We start from the raw sequence: 20,590 nt of genomic DNA, 5'->3' as shown, positions 1-20,590 counted from the left end.
GTGCCCTGTGATTGGCTGGCCACCAGTCCAGGGTGGACCCTGCCTCTCGCCTGAAGACAGCTGGGATAGGCTCCAGCACCTCCCACGGCCCTCGTGAGGATAAGTAGTAGAGAATGAATAAATGAATGATTCGGTTGAGCTGGTTTAATTATACCTCTTGAGTGTTAAGTTGGTGCGTGATGAGTTTAGTGTTCTTTGTAAGAACACTAACACATTCCAAAAACATGCTAGGTTAATTGGCCACTCCAAATTGTCCATGGGTATGAATGTGAGTGTGAATGGTTGTTTGTCTATATGTGCCCTGTGATTGGCTGGCCACCAGTCCAGGGTGTACCCCGCCTCTTGCCCGAAGACAGCTGGGATAGGCTCCAGCAACCCCCGCGGCCCTCGTGAGGATAAGTGGTAGAGAATGAATTAATGAATGATTCGGTTGAGCTGGTTTAATTATTCCTCTTGAGTGTTAAGTTGTTGCGTGATGAATTTAGTGTTCTTTGTAAGAACAATAACACATTCCAAAAACATGCTAGGTTAATTAGCCACTCCAAATTGTCCGTAGGTATGAATGTGAGTGTGAATGGTTGTTTGTCTATATGTGCCCTGTGATTGGCTGGCCACCAGTCCAGGGTGTACCCCGCCTCTCGCCCAAAGACAGCTGGGATAGGCTCCAGCAACCCCCTGTGACCCTCGTGAGGATAAGTAGTAGAGAATTAATAAATGAATGATTCGGTTGAGCTGGTTTAATTATAGTACCTCTTGAGTGTTAAGTTGGTGCGTGATGAGTTTAGTGTTCTTTGTAAGAACACTAACACATTCCAAAAATATGCTAGGTTAATTGGCCACTCCAAATTGTCCATGGGTATGAATGTGAGTGTGAATGGTTGTTTGTCTATATGTGCCCTGTGATTGGCTGGCCACCAGTCCAGGGTGTACCCCGCCTCTCGCCCGAAGGCAGCTGGGATGGGCTCCAGCAACCCCCGCGGCCCTTGTGAGGATAAGTGGTAGAGAATGAATAAATGAATGATTCGGTTGAGCTGGTTTAATTATAGTACCTCTTGAGTGTTAAGTTGGTGCGTGATGAGTTTAGTGTTCTTTGTAAGAACAATAACACATTCCAAAAACATGCTAGGTTAATTAGCCACTCCAAATTGTCCATAGGTATGAATGTGAGTGTGAATGGTTGTTTGTCTATATGTGCCCTGTGATTGGCTGGCCACCAGTCCAGGGTGTACCCCGCCTCTTGCCCGAAGACAGCTGGGATAGGCTCCAGCAACCCCCGCGGCCCTCGTGAGGATAAGTGGTAGAGAATGAATTAATGAATGATTCGGTTGAGCTGGTTTAATTATTCCTCTTGAGTGTTAAGTTGTTGCGTGATGAATTTAGTGTTCTTTGTAAGAACAATAACACATTCCAAAAACATGCTAGGTTAATTAGCCACTCCAAATTGCCCATAGGTATGAATGTGAGTGTGAATGGTTGTTTGTCTATATGTGCCCTGAGATTGGCTGGCCACCAGTCCAGGGTGTACCCTGCCTCTCGCCCAAAGAAGACAGCTGGGATAGGCTTCAGCACCCCCGCGACCCTCGTGAGGATAAGTGGTAGAAAATGAATAAATGAATGATTCGGTTGAGCTGGTTTAATTATACCTTTTGAGTGTTCGGTTGTTGCGTGATGAATTTAGTGTTCTTTGTAAGAACACCAACACATTCCAAAAACATGCTAGGTTAATTGGCCACAGGTATGAATGTGAGTGTGAAAATGAATGAATGAATGAATTTAGAGTTGTTCCATGTTACATTGATCCACTCCACTCAACACCAGTCATCACTTTACGCACATGGAAGGGCCCACTCGGAAATGACACTGTCCCGTTCATGATTTCTTTTTGCATTTTGAGTCAAATATGATGTGTGGGGAGGAGTCCACAAATAAGGAAGAGGCCTCTTTGCTGTAAACAAGCGATTATGTGCACTCAGCACGCCGAGTGGACCCGCACTGTCTGTCAGTTGCTACTTAGGGCTGTCACAGAAAGTGGATATAAGCAGTGTCTGCCATAAAGCATAAATCTCTGACAGCGAGCCGGAGAGGCGGGTTAAAAAAGATGACTTGAGTATAAGCTGAAATTAAGCTGGCAATACCGGGCCTTTAAATATCTCCGGCTGCAGCCAGGACTTTGGGATGCGATGCCGGTGGAATGAAGAAGTAGCAGAAGGGAAAAGCAATGGAGGCTAAGGGTTGCTGTGGAATGTCCCATTATTTGAGGGACTATTTCATTTTTTCTTTTTCTGACTGAAGACAAAGACTTCTGTTTTTTTATTGCTATATTTTATATTTTAAATTATTTTATTATTGTCGACATGGATCTCTTCTATACGTATGAGGTGTGTTATGAAACGTCACCACAGTTTCATTTCATTTCTGAAGCCACTTCCACTTTTGGATTGCAAGGTTTATAGTGAGCATAAATCATTCTTCATATTGGAAGACGGTAATCTAACTGTAGGGGCTGCACAGTGATGGAACGGTTAGCGCACAGGCCTCACAGCGAGGAGACCCGAGTTCGATTCCACCCTCAACCATCTCTGTGTGGAGTTTGCGTGTTCTCCCCGTGCATGCGTGGGTTTTCTCCGGGTACTCCGGTTTCCTCCCACATTCCAAAAACATGCTAGGTTAATTAGCCACTCCAAATTGTCCATAGCTATGAATGTGAGTGTGAATGGTTGTTTGTCTATATGTGCCCTGTGATTGGCTGGCCACCAGTCCAGGGTGGACCCCGCCTCTCGCCCAAAGAAGACAGCTTGGATAGGCTCCAGCACCCCCCGCGACCCTCGTGAGGATAAGCGGTACCTACTGTATCAGTACTACATATTTGTATGAAAGTAATGTATATAGTGTATGAGTACCAAATATATGTAAAACTAAACTACAACTTCATATATAAATTAAGCTACTTACTGTGTCACTACTCATTAAATATATTTAGCACTAAACTACATACTGTGCCAGTACTAATACATTGGAATAAAAGCAAACCACATACTGTGTTAGTACTACATAAATTAATACAGTATAGTAGTAGTAGTAGTATACATCTGCATGAAACTATAGCCTCTCAATACTACATATCTGAATAAAAATCACTAGGTATCGACTGTATCAGTACTACATATATGTAAAACTACAACTTCATATCTAAATTAAGCTTCATACTGTTTTACTACTCATTAAATATAGTATTGTAAGTGTATTGTATTGTAAGTATTGTAGTGAGAAACAATAATGTAACATAGTATGCATGTCTGAAATAAATTAAGAAGAAGAAGATATATACATATACATACATACACATTGAAAATGAATGAACTGTATCTAACTGTATCATAATATCATTGAACCTTTTGTTTACTTGGGTTTTGGGGGTATTTGTACTCACCTCCTTGTTCGCAGAGCTGCTGGGCCAGAGCATCCTTGAAGAGGATCTGTCCTCGATGTGTTGCCGTGGCTCTAAAAGAATTGTAAACACATGACAGTGACTTAGGATAAAACGTACACAGGCGAGGGTTGTACACAAACAATTTGATTGTTTTTGCATGGATAAATCAACACAATAAAAACACCTATGTACATATAAACATACACATGTTTGAAAGGGAATGGGAAGAAGTCAAGACTTATCTAGTCCCACCCCCCCTAACCACCCAGATTCCAACCTCATCCCAACAAAACATACAGTAAACCTCGGATATATCGGACTCGGATATATTGGAAATTCGCTCACAACGGACAGATAAAAAAAGAACCGATTTTTCTGTAATGCATTTCCAATAAAAATTCATTGCATATATCGGATTTTTTATAACGGATTTCGCCTATTTCGGACAAAATCTCCAGTCCCGTTCCAATGCATTTCCATTAAATTTCCCTCGCATATATCGGATGGCCGCATCGTGGCGCTCCGATTCGCCGAATCGTGACAGGCCGCTATAAATCCGATATATGCGTAAAACGGACATTTTCCGGTATACGCATATAACGGATTTCGCTTATATCGGACAAAACCAGTGGGAACAATTGAATCCGATATATCCGAGGTTTACTGTATTATCCATTTCACTTATGTTGGCCAGACTTTTTTTTTTATTAAAAAAAATTTTTTTTATTAAAATTTTTTTTTTTTTAATAAATTTTTTTTTTTTTTTAATTAAAAAAAAATTTTTTTTTTACTTCTTTATTTCAAACATCAACCAAAACACAACAAACCAAACATATCCGAGGTTTACTGTATTATCCATTTCACTCATGTTGGCCAGACGTTTTTTTTTTTATTAAAAAAAAAATTATTAAAAAAATTTTTTTTTATTAAAATTTTTTTTTTTTTATTAAATTTTTTTTTTTTATTAAAAAAAAAATTTTTTTTACTTCTTTATTTCAAACATCAACCAAAACACAACAAACCAAACATAAATCAACACAATAAAAACACCTATGTACATATAAACATACACATGTTGGAAAGGGAATGGGAAGAAGTCAAGACTTATCTAGCCCCGCCCCTCTAACCACCCATATTCCAACCTCATCCCAACAAAACATATATTATTCCTTGTCTACCAGAATGAAAAGCCCACATCCAAGCACCCTCACCCAGCTTGAGGCACCCAAGAGCAACCAGTTCATGACTAGTCATCGTATCGTACGTTCTCATTGCGGCATCATTTTATTCCGTCACATGAGAACCACTTACAAATTTCCCCACTGAGGGACGAATAAAGGCATATCTTAATCTTAGTCTTAATCTTAATCTTAATCTTAAGTAACTTTTTCAGAAATTTCAGAGATTTGCCACTAAATTTCTCACATTTCATGGTCCCACGCTCCACGGATTCCGTATGGAATTTGGCGACACGTACACCTGACTTTCTATGACCTTCTATTTGTCTCCACTCATAAAGAGCTGTGTTCCCCAACACATCAGGAGGTTGCCTACAGCCACAGGAACACAAGACTAGCGCAAAGGAAATTGTGTACATGCGTTTAGATTTCATGAGCATTTCAGAGAAGCAAAGAAGATAGAGGGGGCATCTTGTGGAGTTCCCGAACACATCAGGAGGTTGCCTACAGCCACAGGAACACAAGACTAGCGCAAAGGAAATTGCGTACATGCATTTAGATTTCATGAGCATTTCAGAGAAGCAAAGAAGATAGAGGGGACATCTTGTGGAGTTCCCGAACACATCAGGAGGTTGCCTACAGCCACAGCGACACAAGACTAGCGCAAAGGAAATTGTGTACATGCATTTAGATTTCATGAGCATTTCAGAGAAGCAAAGAAGATAGAGGGGACATCTTGTGGAGTTCCTGAACACATCAGGAGGTTGCCTACAGCCACAGGAACACAAGACTAGCGCAAAGGAAATTGTGTACATGCATTTAGATTTCATGAGCATTTCAGAGAAGCAAAGAAGATAGAGGGGACATCTTGTGGAGTTCCCGAACACATCAGGAGGTTGCCTACAGCCACAGCGACACAAGACTAGCGCAAAGGAAATTGTGTACATGCATTTAGATTTCATGAGCATTTCAGAGAAGCAAAGAAGATACTAGGGGGGGCATCTTGTGGAGTTCCCGAACACATCAGGAGGTTGCCTACAGCCACAGGAACACAAGACTAGCGCAAAGGAAATTGTGTACATGCATTTAGATTTCATGAGCATTTCAGAGAAGCAAAGAAGATAGAGGGGACATCTTGTGGAGTTCCCGAACACATCAGGAGGTTGCCTACAGCCGCAGGAACACAAGACTAGCGCAAAGGAAATTGTGTACATGCATTTAGATTTCATGAGCATTTCAGAGAAGCAAAGAAGATACTAGAGGGGACATCTTGTGGAGTTCCCGAACACATCAGGAGGTTGCCTACAGCCACAGGAACACAAGACTAGCGCAAAGGAAATTGTGTACATGCATTTAGATTTCATGAGCATTTCAGAGAAGCAAAGAAGATAGAGGGGACATCTTGTGGAGTTCCCGAACACATCAGGAGGTTGCCTACAGCCACAGGAACACAAGACTAGCGCAAAGGGGACATCTTGTGGAGTTCCCGAACACATCAGGAGGTTGCCTACAGCCACAGGAACACAAGACTAGCGCAAAGGAAATTGTGTACATGCATTTAGATTTCATGAGCATTTCAGAGAAGCAAAGAAGATAGAGGGGACATCTTGTGGAGTTCCCGAACACATCAGGAGGTTGCCTACAGCCGCAGGAACACAAGACTAGCGCAAAGGAAATTGTGTACATGCATTTAGATTTCATGAGCATTTCAGAGAAGCAAAGAAGATAGAGGGGACATCTTGTGGAGTTCCCGAACACATCAGGAGGTTGCCTACAGCCACAGGAACACAAGACTAGCGCAAAGGAAATTGTGTACATGCATTTAGATTTCATGAGCATTTCAGAGAAGCAAAGAAGATAGAGGGGACATCTTGTGGAGTTCCCGAACACATCAGGAGGTTGCCTACAGCCACAGGAACACAAGACTAGCGCAAAGGAAATTGTGTACATGCATTTAGATTTCATGAGCATTTCAGAGAAGCAAAGAAGATAGAGGGGACATCTTGTGGAGTTCCCGAACACATCAGGAGGTTGCCTACAGCCACAGGAACACAAGACTAGCGCAAAGGAAATTGTGTACATGCATTTAGATTTCATGAGCATTTCAGAGAAGCAAAGAAGACAGAGGGGACATCTTGTGGAGTTCCCGAACACATCAGGAGGTTGCCTACAGCCACAGATGTTCATGCATTTTGCTTCCTCTTACTGTACAGAAAATGACCTTGACAGAGATAATGGCGTAGTGTAAAATGGAATTAATGTGTTTTTTATAGGAAGACTGATTGTTAGCCGTCGGTCCTAACAACCAGATTGTTACAGCGTGACTGCGGCATCTGCCCTGCTGTCACAGTCGAGCGGGCCTCCCTGCGTGTCCCTCATTAGCCACACACTCACACAAAACATTTATTGAACATTGAAATGTTAATTGGAGTTTGGTTGGGGAGAAAAAAGCAATTAGGGGCCTAAATGTTTCCTGGTGGTCCTTAAACGAGGGATCATTCATCTTGTGCAAATAAAGTGTCATCCTCTGCCTTCTCGTTAGACGAAAGGAGAATCTCAGAGATGACACGCCAGACGTGATAGAAGCGAAGCGGATATATACGGAATATACCGAAAAAGGGCATCGCCACATAAAGGAAGTGGTTGACAAAACCGATGACCTTGTCTTTCAAAGCTATCCACGCCTGTCAAATGTACGTAGATACCGAATATAAAAGCTGGGAATGAACGCACACACACGTGTGCGCGCTTCAAGCCGAATACGAGTTTGAACATGTATGCAGACGGACAGCCTGTCACTCAAAGAGCTCCCAAAAGGCTCCAGAGTGGGTAATTACCAAGCATGTCGTCCATGTTAGATTACATGTTGCTGTCGGCCATAAGCATCCCCCATTAGCCGCTTTGACAGCTCCCTCCACGCACACACACAAACGCACCACACACACAAACGCACCACACCAGCCATTAAGTGGGCCTCCTGACGGCCGACAGCTGATTTACCCTCAAGCGTGGCACGCGGTTAAACATGGCTACTGAACAAGAACATTCAATGAATAATGATCACGCGTGCATATCTGTTTGGGTCGTCGCATTAAAAGGAACAATTGGAACTCAAATAGACTTCCGATTGGGAAACACAAACATGGTATTCCCACCCATAAGATGACTATTTGAACCAAATCTCAAACTGTACAAATATTAAAGTAAGGTAAAGTAAAGTATGGAAACGATGAGCCAATTCAAGAAACAATACAAGCAGTTGATGTTTGCTAAATACAAGGATGAAGAGTCTTGAACCAGTCATGATGTGCTATATATATCACTATATTGACACGCACTATGGTACCCATTATGGCATTGGATGCTCATATCACCGAGTACTTCGGTACGAGGTGCATTATTAAAAAAAAAAAAAAAAAAAAAAAAAACTGTATTATGGAAAGCAGGAAGTGAACAAATGTAACAGTTAGTGATTGTAAAAGTACCAGATGGAGGGGTAGGATTTAATAAGCTTTGCTTCTTCCTACTCCTTTTGGACATGTGGAACTGGGAACTGATTATGGGATATGGCGTGGGGGGTTTTGGTTTGGTGGCTGCCAGATTGGGTCTCTTGCTTGAGGCAGCTGGGTTCAAAGGCCCAAAACAAAAAATAAAATCAAATTACATTAAAAAAAAATAAATAAATAAAAAAAAAAAATTTAAATAGATTTTTTTTAATTAATTTTTCTTTTATTTTAAAAAAAATTAAAAAAAAATAAAAAAATAAAAAATAAAAACAAAAAAACTTAAACTGTATTATGGAAAGCAGGAAGTGAACAAATATAACAGTTACTGATTGTAAAAGTACCAGATGGAGGGGTAGGATTTAATAAGCTTTGCTTCTTCCTACTCCTTTTGGACATGTGGAACTGGGAACTGATTATGGGATGCACTCAATTGGAATCTGATGCATGTTCAAATGAAATAAAACCATTACCATTACCAATTATTATTTTATTAGTTTGCATAATAATTTGACTTGCAGGCTAACTTTTATCAAATGCTTAGTGAGTACAAATTTTGAGGGTTTTATTTCCCCTTTCAACTTTTTCAACACTGCAAAGACGTTTTTTTTTGCTACATACAGACCAGTTGGCTTATATATATATAATAATACAATAATAATACACAATAATACTAATATACATTTGACTTGACTGCATTGGATTGTTCTCACTTTAAGTAACACAGCTCATATATTAAGAGAATATTAATGAAATACTATACAGCACAGTTAGGGCTGTCAATCAATTAATAGAAATTAATCGAGATTAATCAGTTTCTGTCTGTGGTTAACTCAGAATTAATCACATTTAATCGCAGATAGAAATAGGTTTTATCCATAATAAGTAGGTGATAATTCAAACACAGCGACAGTAGATAAATAATTAACGTATTAATCATTAACGTATTAACTTTGGCAGCCCTAACAATACAATACTTTAGTATTGCAGTATGACTTAAATTCATGTTTTTACAGCGTTCAGCGTGACTATGCCGGGACATTCCTGAGAAGGTGCTGCCACTAAATGAATGGAGACGAGCTCTCAGAGAACATGCAAATTTAATGAAGCTCGACAGAGGAGGGATTTGGGAGTTATTTGGCACATTAGGCGCTCGTTAACACGGGTCATAGAGAGCCACGGCTCCAAAGAGGCTCCCCGTGAGAGCAATAATTGTAAAGATGAGAAAGGTGGCAGTAAATAGTACAAACATTGGCGACATTCTCTGTTGCGTATCCTCGCCTTGCTGGAAGGAGGATGGGGAAAAAAAAAAGTGTCAGCAACAGCAATGATTGATCCTGTCACTCCAGAACCGGCAAACCCAAAGTGGATCATTTCACAGCAAATTCAAGTGGAGCAGACTCCACTCCTCTGTGGCGTGCTTCAATAATGCTGCGTTTAAAATCCCCGTGGCCATGCTGTATTTCATCGGGAATTCATAGTTCCCAGCAGGTGGCACTGCGACCCCCTGATGTGTGATGTCGCTTTTGCATGGAACACTCGGTATAGCAGTATTCTTCACGGCGAGGCGCATGTACAAACCAACCGGTCTCGGGTCTACGGTCCATGACTGACTTTTACGGGAGTTACATGCAAATTGTGAAAATCTGTGAATAATTGATACGCCCTTAAAAATGCGTATTTTTAACAGATGGACCAATCCGACCGCGTCAAACCTTCCTGTTACCCGATTCATTGACACTCCCATCCGATTTCGGATCAGCAAAGTGGCTGTTGGAACGAATCCTCTCTCTTCAATTGCCATTGTTTGCTCACGACGGAAGCTGAAAAACTAAATACAGAATCCCGGTTTGAAATGCTTGAGACACCGAAACACGTTTATATCATTTTTGGAGTGAAAAATATCATTGAAAGACATATTTCCTGTGTCCTCCAAAGTTGACATATTTAATGGTAATGGTAATGGTAATGGTTTTATTTCATTTGAACATGCATCAGATTCCAATTGAGTGCATCCCATAATAAGTTCCCAGTTCCACATGTCCAAAAGGAGTAGGAAGAAGCACAGCTTATTAAATCCTACCCCTCCATCTGGTACTTTTACAATCACTAACTGTTACATTTGTTCACTTCCTGCTTTCCTAATATAATTTATTTTATTTTTTTTTACTTTATTTTATTTATTATCAAATTTAAAATTTAAAATTTAAAATTTAAAATTTAAAATTTAAAATTTAAAATTTAAAATTTAAAATTTAAAATTTAAAATTTAAAATTTAAAATTTAAAATTTAAAATTTAAAATTTAAAATTTAAAATTTAAAATTTTACTTTATTTGATTTACTTTTTATTTGATTTACTTTACTTTATTTGATTTATTATCATATTTAAAATGTAAAATGTAAAATGTAAAATCTTTATTTTTTATTTTTACATTATTATCAAATGTACTTCTTCCCTGAGATCATATTTCTCCTCTCTTGTAGAGAAGTATTGGATGACATTTTTAGCTAATTGCTTATTTTTAGCCTTATGCATTATTTTAGCTGTTTGAAGATGAACTATATCAGCAAGTTGAAGTATTTGTCATTTTACAAATAAGGAGTTAGTATGTTCTCTGTAGGCGGCATTATCAATTATCCTTACTGGCCTTTTTTGCAGTACATTTAGCCAGTGAAGATTGCTTTTATAGTTATTATCCCATATTTCCACACAATAAGTAAGATATGGTAGAACCAGAGAGCAATAAAGAGTGTGGAGTGATTTCTGATTGAGAACAAATTTTGCTTTGTTCAATACTGAAATATTTCTGGCCACTTTATGTTGTATATTTGTAATATGAGGTTTCATATGAGCTCATATTTTCATCTATTGTGATCCCCAGAAATGTATTTTCGTTCACCCTTTCAATGTCTACACCGTCTATTTGTATTTGCTGGTGTCCTTTCTGCTGTTAGCAAACAGCATGATTTTAGTTTTATTTAGGTTCAAGGACAATTACACTTTTCATCACTGAAACCAGTCTCTGGTTGTGCAAATTTGCCGCACCATGAATGTTGAATCCATCGTTCATCATGGTTAATTACTTCCGTACCTGACCGTCACATTTCCATGAACCTTCGAAACCTTCTGTGATTGACTGAAGGAAGCTGGGATAGACTCCTGCTGACCCCCCAACCCCTAATAAGGACAAACAGTATTGGAAATAGATTGATTGATGTCAGATTCGAACCTACTTGCCGCTTTCATTGCTCGATAATCTCCACGTTACCTTCAACCATGACAGATGTTTGGTGAGGATTTGTCACACGGCCAGGAAGCTCATTAACCAGTGATTTTTTTTTTGTTAATATGGATGAGAATATTGATTGGAATACCTATGAGATCGATGGTAAAGACTATCTACAACAGCAATTAGGTCCAGGATGGGTCCATCTGTCAGTACGATGTCGGAATAAAATCACTAGTTGTCTTTTATCGGCCCCCATGAGGTGCATGGGGGTGATGGATTGAAGAGCATATCATTAAATCAAAAGGTCAAACCACTTGAATTGATCATTTAAAACCATATTAGGAAACCGTATATGAAGTCATGACATCATTATATAAGGCGTGCAGAGTTGTGATGGAATACAGGGTGCGACCTTGTGACCTTGGCAACAGCCAGAGCCGTGCACCCACAAGTCAACACATTTACATCAACACTTGGGTAATATATATTGGGTAATCAGGGTGTTATTTCATGTCTACACGGCTGTAATAATAATATTTCTACACTTTTACTACAAAAATATTGCACTTAATAAGGAAATTCACTTATCACGGGCAGGTCTGGAAGGAATGAACCATGATAAACGAGGGATTACTGAATATTAAGTGTTTTGTTTTTTGTTTTTTTTTGGCCCCTAATTGGATTTTTCCAGACATACCCTTAATAGAGGCGTCGCCGTATTTAACTAAAATCAGTTTTAAAAAGCTAGAGGCCGTAGAGCAGGGGTGCTCATTAAGTCGATCGCGAGCTACCGGTCGATCGCGGAGGTGGTACTGGTCGATCGCTGGTCGATCGCGGCGTGACATTACAAAAATATCATCCCAGCATCAATGCCGTCACTTGATTGACATACAGGGCAGCCATTCAGATGACAACTGAATGTTGCCCTTCGGGCGACCAATCGAATCAAACAACGTCTCTAAGTGCAGCAGAACTTACGATGTCAGCCTATCATCCATCCCCGTTACTTGATTGACATACAGGACAACCAGTCAGATGACAACTGAATTTTGACCTTTAGGTCATCGCTCATGCGTAAACAACGATGCAAAGTGCTAAGCTAGTCGAGATTTTAAAGCCCTCGCTAAAGTTTATGGTCACTAAAATGAGTGAAGGAGCTGGACCAAGTAAAAAGGCAAAAACTGGACCAAGTAAAAAGGCAAAAAACATATCACTTCCATACGGATATGGAATATTATACGGATATTATGATACGGATATTATCCATGACTGATAAACATTTGGAAGTGTGCTTGAGGCTGGCTATCAGCAGCTACTGTCCGGACTATGCATCCCTGGCTGGTTCAATTCAGTGCAAGTCATCAAAGTAAACTCAGGTAATTACAAAAAATGTTAATAGTTAATTATGTGTGTTTTGCAATATTGGCTCATTTGGTTATGTAAGGTACATCAACATACATTGTACGTACAAATAATCCTCAATACATTTGAAAATAAATAGATGTTTTGCATTTTTGTAGTGGGTAGATCATTTTGACTCGGTCATTTTAAAAGTAGCTCGCATGCTGAAAAAGTGTGAGCACCCCTGCCGTAGAGGTCAAAGTACTTTGACTTGAAATGGTGTTGTGTATTGATCTAATAAATGCTCCCTGTTCCTCTCTCGGTTCCTCCAAGGCCTCGTCTTCCCTTCCGCAGGAAATTTACAGCCTGGTGGAAAATGAGTTCTTCTGGATGTCCACGTTACTGCAGTCCATCATGCTCCTCACAATGATGTGTTACCGCCAAGCCTCCCACGATATCGGCCATAAAACCGCTCCGCGGCCACATTTTAATGCAATGACGGAGCGGTGTTTGGGCCTTTGAAGGACATAGGGTGTCTGTGGCTTTAATTCACGCACTCACGGACACGGCGCGGACACTCCATCAAAAGTTGAAACGCCACAGGCAAGGGCAGGACATGATCAAGTGTAATTTGTGTTCCACCCAGAGGACCGTTTTTTAACATTTGAGCCAGTTCTCATCCCGGGTTGTCACACGCCGATGCTTTGTCATGGCCGCCGTGTCTGAACAGATGCGCAAAGCGTCGTCTCGCAAACACATGATGAGCGCGCAGACCTCACAGCTAGGAGACCCCAGTTCAATCCCACCCTCGGCCATCTCTGTGTGGAGTTTGCATGAGAAAAACATGCTCGGTTAATTAGCCACTCCAAATTGTCCATAGGTATGAATGTGAGTGTGAATGGTTGTTGGAATGGAAGTAGAATTGCAAGGTTTATAGTGAGCATAAATCATTCTTTATATTGGAAGACAGTAATCTAACTGTAGGGGCTGCACGGTGCATGAACGGTTAGCGCACAGGCCTCACAGCTAGGACACCAGGGTTCAATTCCACCCTCAGCCATCTCTCTGTGTGGAGTTTGCATGTTCTCCCCGTGCATGCGTGGGTTTTCTCCGGGTACTCCGGTTTCCTCCCACATTCCAAAAACATGCTAGGTTAATTAGCTCCACTCCAAATTGTCCATAGGTATGAATGTGAGTGTGAATGGTTGTTTGTCTATATGTGCCCTGGGATTGGCTGGCCACCAGTCCAGGGTGTACCCTGCCTCTCACAAGAAGACAGATGGGATAGGCTCCAGCACCCCCATGGATGGCTGCCTTTGTTTACCAGAGGGATCCAGATCCCATTGGGAGGCTGATGTCATTGCAGCACCCCAATGAATTCTTTGGACACCACTGGCCTAACCGATTACTTGAGTATAAAATTTATGAAAATAGAAAAATAAAGGCAAAATAAGATCTACAAGTTGCCGTAGGTTCAACAACATCATTTATTATATGAATGGTTGTTTGTCTATATGTGCCCTGTGATTGGCTGGCCACCAGTCCAGGGTGGACCCCGCCTCTCGCCCGAAGAAAATTAATGAATGAATGAAAGTTTTCCCATAATTTGTCTGAGCAACACCTTTCATTGGAGGACAAGTGGCATAAAAAATGCATGGATGGCTGCCTTTGTTTACCAGAGGGATCCAGAGCCCATTGGGAGGCTGATGTCATTGCAGCACCCCAATGAATTCTTTGGACGCCACTGGCCTAACCGATTACTTGAGTATAAAATTGATGAAAATTGAAAAATAGTCCAGGGTGTACCCCGCCTCTTGCCCGAAGACAGCTGGGATAGGCTCCAGCACCCCCTGCAACCCTCATGAGGATAAGCGGTAGAAAATGAATGAATGAATGCCTTTTTAATGATGTTATAAAAGCAATGTGTGTCCCTTAAGTCTGTTCTTTGTTCCACTTTTGAGAGAAGAGGACACTCGGAAATCAGAAAAAAAAAAAAAAATTAGGCTTCGCTACACATCTTAAAATAAAATCTTTTTTTTTAAAGTTTTGGGCGTGTTGTTTACCTGATGAATGCTTCCCAAAAGACGCATGGGGAGCTACGGACCGGAATTCTGTGTGTTGGCAAGAGTGTGTCTGACTTTGATAAGGTCAGCCGAGGGGGAGACGGGGGGAACGGGGGGGCTCTTTTGTCACACAGTCGTGGCCCGCCGCCACCGGCACTGACACACTGCTGCTTTCCAATTGACAGCTGCCCGAACAACAAACACACCAAATAGCTGGAAGTGCCCCATCCTCGTAAGCGGACACATGCTCAACCGTAAATGAGTTTGCTGGCAAAGACAAAATCCTGTAAATCTGTTTGGCTTTGTGGATGTTGTCTAAATAGCAGCTCCGCTTCACCAAATTCCCCCTCTGAATCATTTGGTGACAGTGGGCCCATGAAAGTTTCTGTCAGATAGTCTGTGGTCTCCGCTCGGGAATTCATTAGGGTTTTTGTTTTTTTTTCCAGAGTCGTGTCCTGCCAAAATACTTCTTTCTGTTCAGGTTTTGGTGAAACAGTATTGGCTTGTTTTCCAAGAGGATGACAGCTAATTAAGTATATATTCATCAACTGATAAATAGGATACCGCTTTGAAGTACAATCCTTGTCATTGTTTTGCATAATATTTGGCTTTAATGCCAAAAATCAACTACCTAAAATACTATACTAAACTAGAATAGTAGGAAATTACCCCCTTCCTGGTGTCTTATTTTGCACACTTGAATGATTCAGGGGCTGCACAGTGGACGAGTGGTTAGCGTGCAGGCCTCACAGCTAGGAGACCCATGTTCAATTCCACCCTCGGCTATTTCTGTGTGGAGTTTGCATGTTCTCCCCGTGCATGCGTGGGTTTTCTCCGGGTACTCCGGTTTCCTCCCACATTCCAAAAACTCCAAATTGTCCATAGGTATGAATGTGAGTGTGAATGGTTGTAATGCCTATATGTGCCAATATGATTGGCTGGCCTTTCATTGGAGGACAAGTGGCATAGAAAATGCATGGATGGCTGCCTTTGTTTACCAGAGGGATCCAGAGCCCATTGGGAGGCTGATGTCATTGCAGCAATGGTTGAATGGTTGTTGGAATGGAAGTAGGATTGCAAGGTTTATAGTGAGCATAAATCATTCTTTATATTGGAAGACAGTAATCTAACTGTAGGGGCTGCACGGCGGTTGAACGGTTAGCGCACAGGCCTCACAGATAGGAGACCCATGTTCAATTCCACCCTCGGCTATTTCTGTGTGGAGTTTGCATGTTCTCCCCGTGCATGCGTGGGTTTTCTCCGGGTACTCCGGTTTCCTCCCACATTCCAAAAACATGCTAGGTTAATTAGCCACTCCAAATTGTCCATAGGTATGAATGTGAGTGTGAATGGTTGTTGGAATGGAAGTAGGATTGCAAGGTTTATAGTGAGCATAAATCATTCTTTATATTGGAAGACAGTAATCTAACTGTAGGGGCTGCACGGCGGTTGAACGGTTAGCGCACAGGCCTCACAGATAGGAGACCCATGTTCAATTCCACCCTCGGCTATTTCTGTGTGGAGTTTGCATGTTCTCCCCGTGCATGCGTGGGTTTTCTCCGGGTACTCCGGTTTCCTCCCACATTCCAAAAACATGCTAGGTTAATTAGCCACTCCAAATTGTCCATAGGTATGAATGTGAGTGTGAATGGTTGTTGGAATGGAAGTAGGATTGCAAGGTTTATAGTGAGCATAAATCATTCTTTATATTGGAAGACAGTAATCTAACTGTAGGGGCTGCACGGCGGTTGAACGGTTAGCGCACAGGCCTCACAGATAGGAGACCCGGGTTCAATTCCACCCTCGGCTATTTCTGTGTGGAGTTTGCATGTTCTCCCCGTGCATGCGTGGGTTTTCTCCGCGTACTCCGGTTTCCTCCCACATTCCAAAAACATGCTAGGTTAATTAGCCACTCCAAATTGTCCATAGGTATGAATGTGAGTGTGAATGGTTGTTGGAATGGAAGTAGGATTGCAAGGTTTATAGTGAGCATAAATCATTCTTTATATTGGAAGACAGTAATCTAACTGTAGGGGCTGCACGGCGGTTGAACGGTTAGCGCACAGGCCTCACAGATAGGAGACCCGGGTTCAATTCCACCCTCGGCTATTTCTGTGTGGAGTTTGCATGTTCTCCCCGTGCATGCGTGGGTTTTCTCCGCGTACTCCGGTTTCCTCCCACATTCCAAAAACATGCTAGGTTAATTAGCCACTCCAAATTGTCCATAGGTATGAATGTGAGTGTGAATGGTTGTTGGAATGGAAGTAGGATTGCAAGGTTTATAGTGAGCATAAATCATTCTTTATATTGGAAGACAGTAATCTAACTGTAGGGGCTGCACGGCGGTTGAACGGTTAGCGCACAGGCCTCACAGATAGGAGACCCGGGTTCAATTCCACCCTCGGCTATTTCTGTGTGGAGTTTGCATGTTCTCCCCGTGCATGCGTGGGTTTTCTCCGGGTACTCCGGTTTCCTCCCACATTCCAAAAAACATGCTAGGTTAATTAGCGACTCCAAATTGTCCATAGGTATGAATGTGAGTGTGAATGGTTGTTTGCCTATATGTGCCCTATGATTGGCTGGCCTTTCATTGGAGGACAAGTGGCATAGAAAATGCATGGATGGCTGCCTGTGTTTACCAGAGGGATCCAGAGCCCATTGGGAGGCTGATGTCATTGCAGCACCCCGATGAATTCTTTGGACACCACTGGCCTAACCGATTATTTGAGTATAAAATTTATGAAAATAGAAAAATAAAGGTAAAATGCGATCTACAAGCTGACGTAGATTCAACAGCATGTTTTATTATCTGAATGGTTGTTTGTCTATATGTGTACCCCCTGCGACCCTCGTGAGGATAAGCGGTAGAAAATGAATGAATGAATGATTCAGATCATGGATGTTGGATGTTGTTGTGGGGTCTTTTGTGACCTCTTGGATAGTTATCACTGCGGTCTTGGGGTCATTTTGGTTTGTCGGACACTCCTGGGAAGGTTCACCACTGTTTTGTGTTTTGGCCATTTGTGGATAATGGCTCTCACTCTGGTTGGCTAGAGTCCCAAAGCTTTAGAAATGGCTTTATAACTAGCTTAAAGTTACCTTTGCATGTAAAAATATAATTGTAAAAGTACAAAAATTCATTTTGTCAGATAATTTCACATGGGAAAAACTGACCCGGAGTTCTGCTGTATATTCCGCTTATAAAGTATTGTGATGGTGGAGAAAACGAACGGATGACACACACAAAAACCACAAACACAAAGGCGACTTACAAGAAGTTGACACAGCCGGTGCCAGGAGGCGGAGCGATCCAGACAAAGCTGAAACTGGTGGAGGGCTGGTGGCTGACGTGGGAGGCCACCACACTGCACACAAACTGGGTTCCAGTGAACTGGCGGTCCGGAATCACACCTGGAAGAGAGATGTCATTCAACGTAGGGTTCACTTTATTGTGCCTTTTCGTAACAAACTTGACCTTTTTACACGACGTGGAATGCAATATAGAAGAGTCACAAAAATAAATTAAAACGGACCGTTTTGGAAATCCAAGGAAATAGGTGAATAGGTGCAGATTCTGGAAGCTCTAGAAAGCTTTCAATGCGATATGGGAGCGCACAACTCAATAGAAAGAGACGAAAATGAGCATAATAGGTCCACATTAAATCCCAAACAAGTTGACTTCAATCCTACAGGGATTGACTTGAAATTTCTCACACAGCTACGTACATGAGTTCTCGGAAAGAAGCACCGTAACGTAAGGGCGTTTCGCCGAATCAGCACAATATTTGGTAGTATAGACTTTTAGGAGAGTGACAAGCACATGGTTGTAAAATTTAAGGACATTGACTGTCAGGCCAGGGTTCGATTCCACACTCAGGGCCATCTCTGTGTGGAGTTTGCATGTTCTCACCGTGCATGCATGGGTTTTCTCCGGGTACTCCGGGTACTTTCCTCCCACATTCCAAAAACATGCTAACATGCTAGGTTAATTGGCGACTCCAAATTGTCCGCAGCGCACAGGCCTCACAGCTATTGAGACCAGGGTTCAATTCCTTGCATGTTTTCCCCGTGCATGCGTGGGTTTTCTCCGGGTACTCCGGTTTCCTCCCACATTCCAAAAACATGCTAGGTTAATTAGCCACTCCAAATTGTCCATAGATATGAATGTGAGTGTGAATGGTTGTTTGTCAAATTGTGTCCTGTGATTGGCTGGCCACCAGTCCAGGGTGTACCCCGCCACTCGCCCGAAGACAGCTGGGATAGGCTCCAGCACCCCCGCGACCCTGAATGAATGAATGAATGACTGTCAGGCCGCCCGGAAATGATCACCCGGAAAGTTAGTTTCTACTGCAGTAGAACGTAGGTAAGTTTCAGGAAAATATCAGTTCCCCACTAAAAAAAATCTCAAATCTTAATCTTCATTCATTCATTTTCTACCGCTTTTCCTCACGAGGGTCGCGGGGGGTGCTGGAGCCTATCCCAGTTGTCTTCGGGCGAGAGGCGGGGTACACCCTGGACTGGTGGCCAGCCAATCACAGGGCACATATAGACAAACAACCATTCACACTCACATTCATACCTATGGACAATTTGGAGTGGCTAATTAACCTAGCATGTTTTTGGAATGTGGGAGGAAACCGGAGTACCCGGAGAAAACCCACGCATGCACGGGGAGAACATGCAAACTCCACACAGAGATGGCCCAGGGTGGGATCGAACCCTGGTCTCCTAGCTATGAGGTCTGAGCGCTAACCACTCGTCCGCCGTGCAGCCCCAAATCTTAATCTTAATCATTTTAATTATTAGCTACCACTAATTATAAAGTCTGAACAACCTCATCTTCCTTTTTGTGATTTTGCTTATCCCTTTACTTTAGTGATTATTTAATTGAAATTTAAATGCAATTAAAAAAAATTTAAAAAAAAAAATAAAATTTAAATTAATTAATTTTTAATTAATTTTAATTATTAATAATTAATTATTAATTAATAATAATTAATAATTAAAAAAATTATTTTTAATTATTTTTTTTAAAATTTTTTAATTTTAATTTAATTAATTTTTTTTAAATGCAATATGACATTGTATTTCTCCTTTTTCCTTTTCTTTGTCCTTTCAGAATGAATGCAGTTGTTGCCTCCCTCCCGGGCAACTGACATGAAGTCGCCCTTATTAATGAGGGTCCGCATCGGGCTATGATTGCACCACGAGAATTACATCATGTCACACAATCTTCATATCGCAGAGGGCGAAGGCGCGACACCGGCTGATTCATCGATGGCTGTGCAGACATTCAGAGCGCTTTAATAATTTACCGTAACTAAATGGCTTTCTAGTGTCAACTGGAAGGCATCTGCTCCATGCGGCAACTACGCTGCGCGGTAAATAATTCATTCAAGTCTCACACACACACACACACACACGCATTCAATTCCGGGCATTCATCATAAAGCAGCTACGATACTTTACATTTGCGAACAGCGTGCACACACAGCAAGTCTAAATGTTTCTAAATCCTGCGAGTAGCACCTACGCGCACACACAACAACGCCGCCCTTCGCTCGTAACTCAACATAATCATTCTACGGAATGACGAATAACACCGAAGCCGTAATATCCTCTGTATCACTGGGCAAATAATGATGCAAAAACACTGCGTGCAACTCACAAATTACTTTGAGAAATAATTCCACCCCTCGCCGCCTGTAATAACGTTGACCCCGCAGTCTCCCGACATAAATAATGCCACGTTGGCAGCGCTATAAATGTTCTAATCCCGTCCAGCCAGCTGGGTGTGTGTTTGTGTATGATTTATATTCGTTTGTTCTTTTGCTCTCCAAAAG

The 20,590-nt window shown here is 41.7% G+C and overlaps 1 protein-coding gene across 2 annotated transcripts in view; it reads right to left on the bottom strand.

Annotated features, from left to right (window-relative positions):
• Positions 1–20,590, bottom strand: part of reln (reelin) — a 139,866-nt gene that overhangs the window by 66,511 nt on the left and 52,765 nt on the right. For both annotated transcript variants that reach the window (XM_058075614.1, XM_058075615.1), the window contains exons 3-4: positions 18,020–18,158; positions 3,431–3,501 (exon numbers count right to left, since the gene is read on the bottom strand). In XM_058075614.1, the coding sequence (XP_057931597.1) occupies positions 3,431–3,501; positions 18,020–18,158 (210 nt within the window). The remainder of the gene's footprint in view (positions 1–3,430; positions 3,502–18,019; positions 18,159–20,590) is intronic.

The sequence above is a fragment of the Doryrhamphus excisus genome, chromosome 6 (genome assembly GCF_030265055.1).
Source record: "Doryrhamphus excisus isolate RoL2022-K1 chromosome 6, RoL_Dexc_1.0, whole genome shotgun sequence".
Taxonomy (NCBI): Eukaryota; Metazoa; Chordata; class Actinopteri; order Syngnathiformes; family Syngnathidae; genus Doryrhamphus; species Doryrhamphus excisus.
This window is presented reverse-complemented; position numbering and strand designations above follow the sequence as displayed.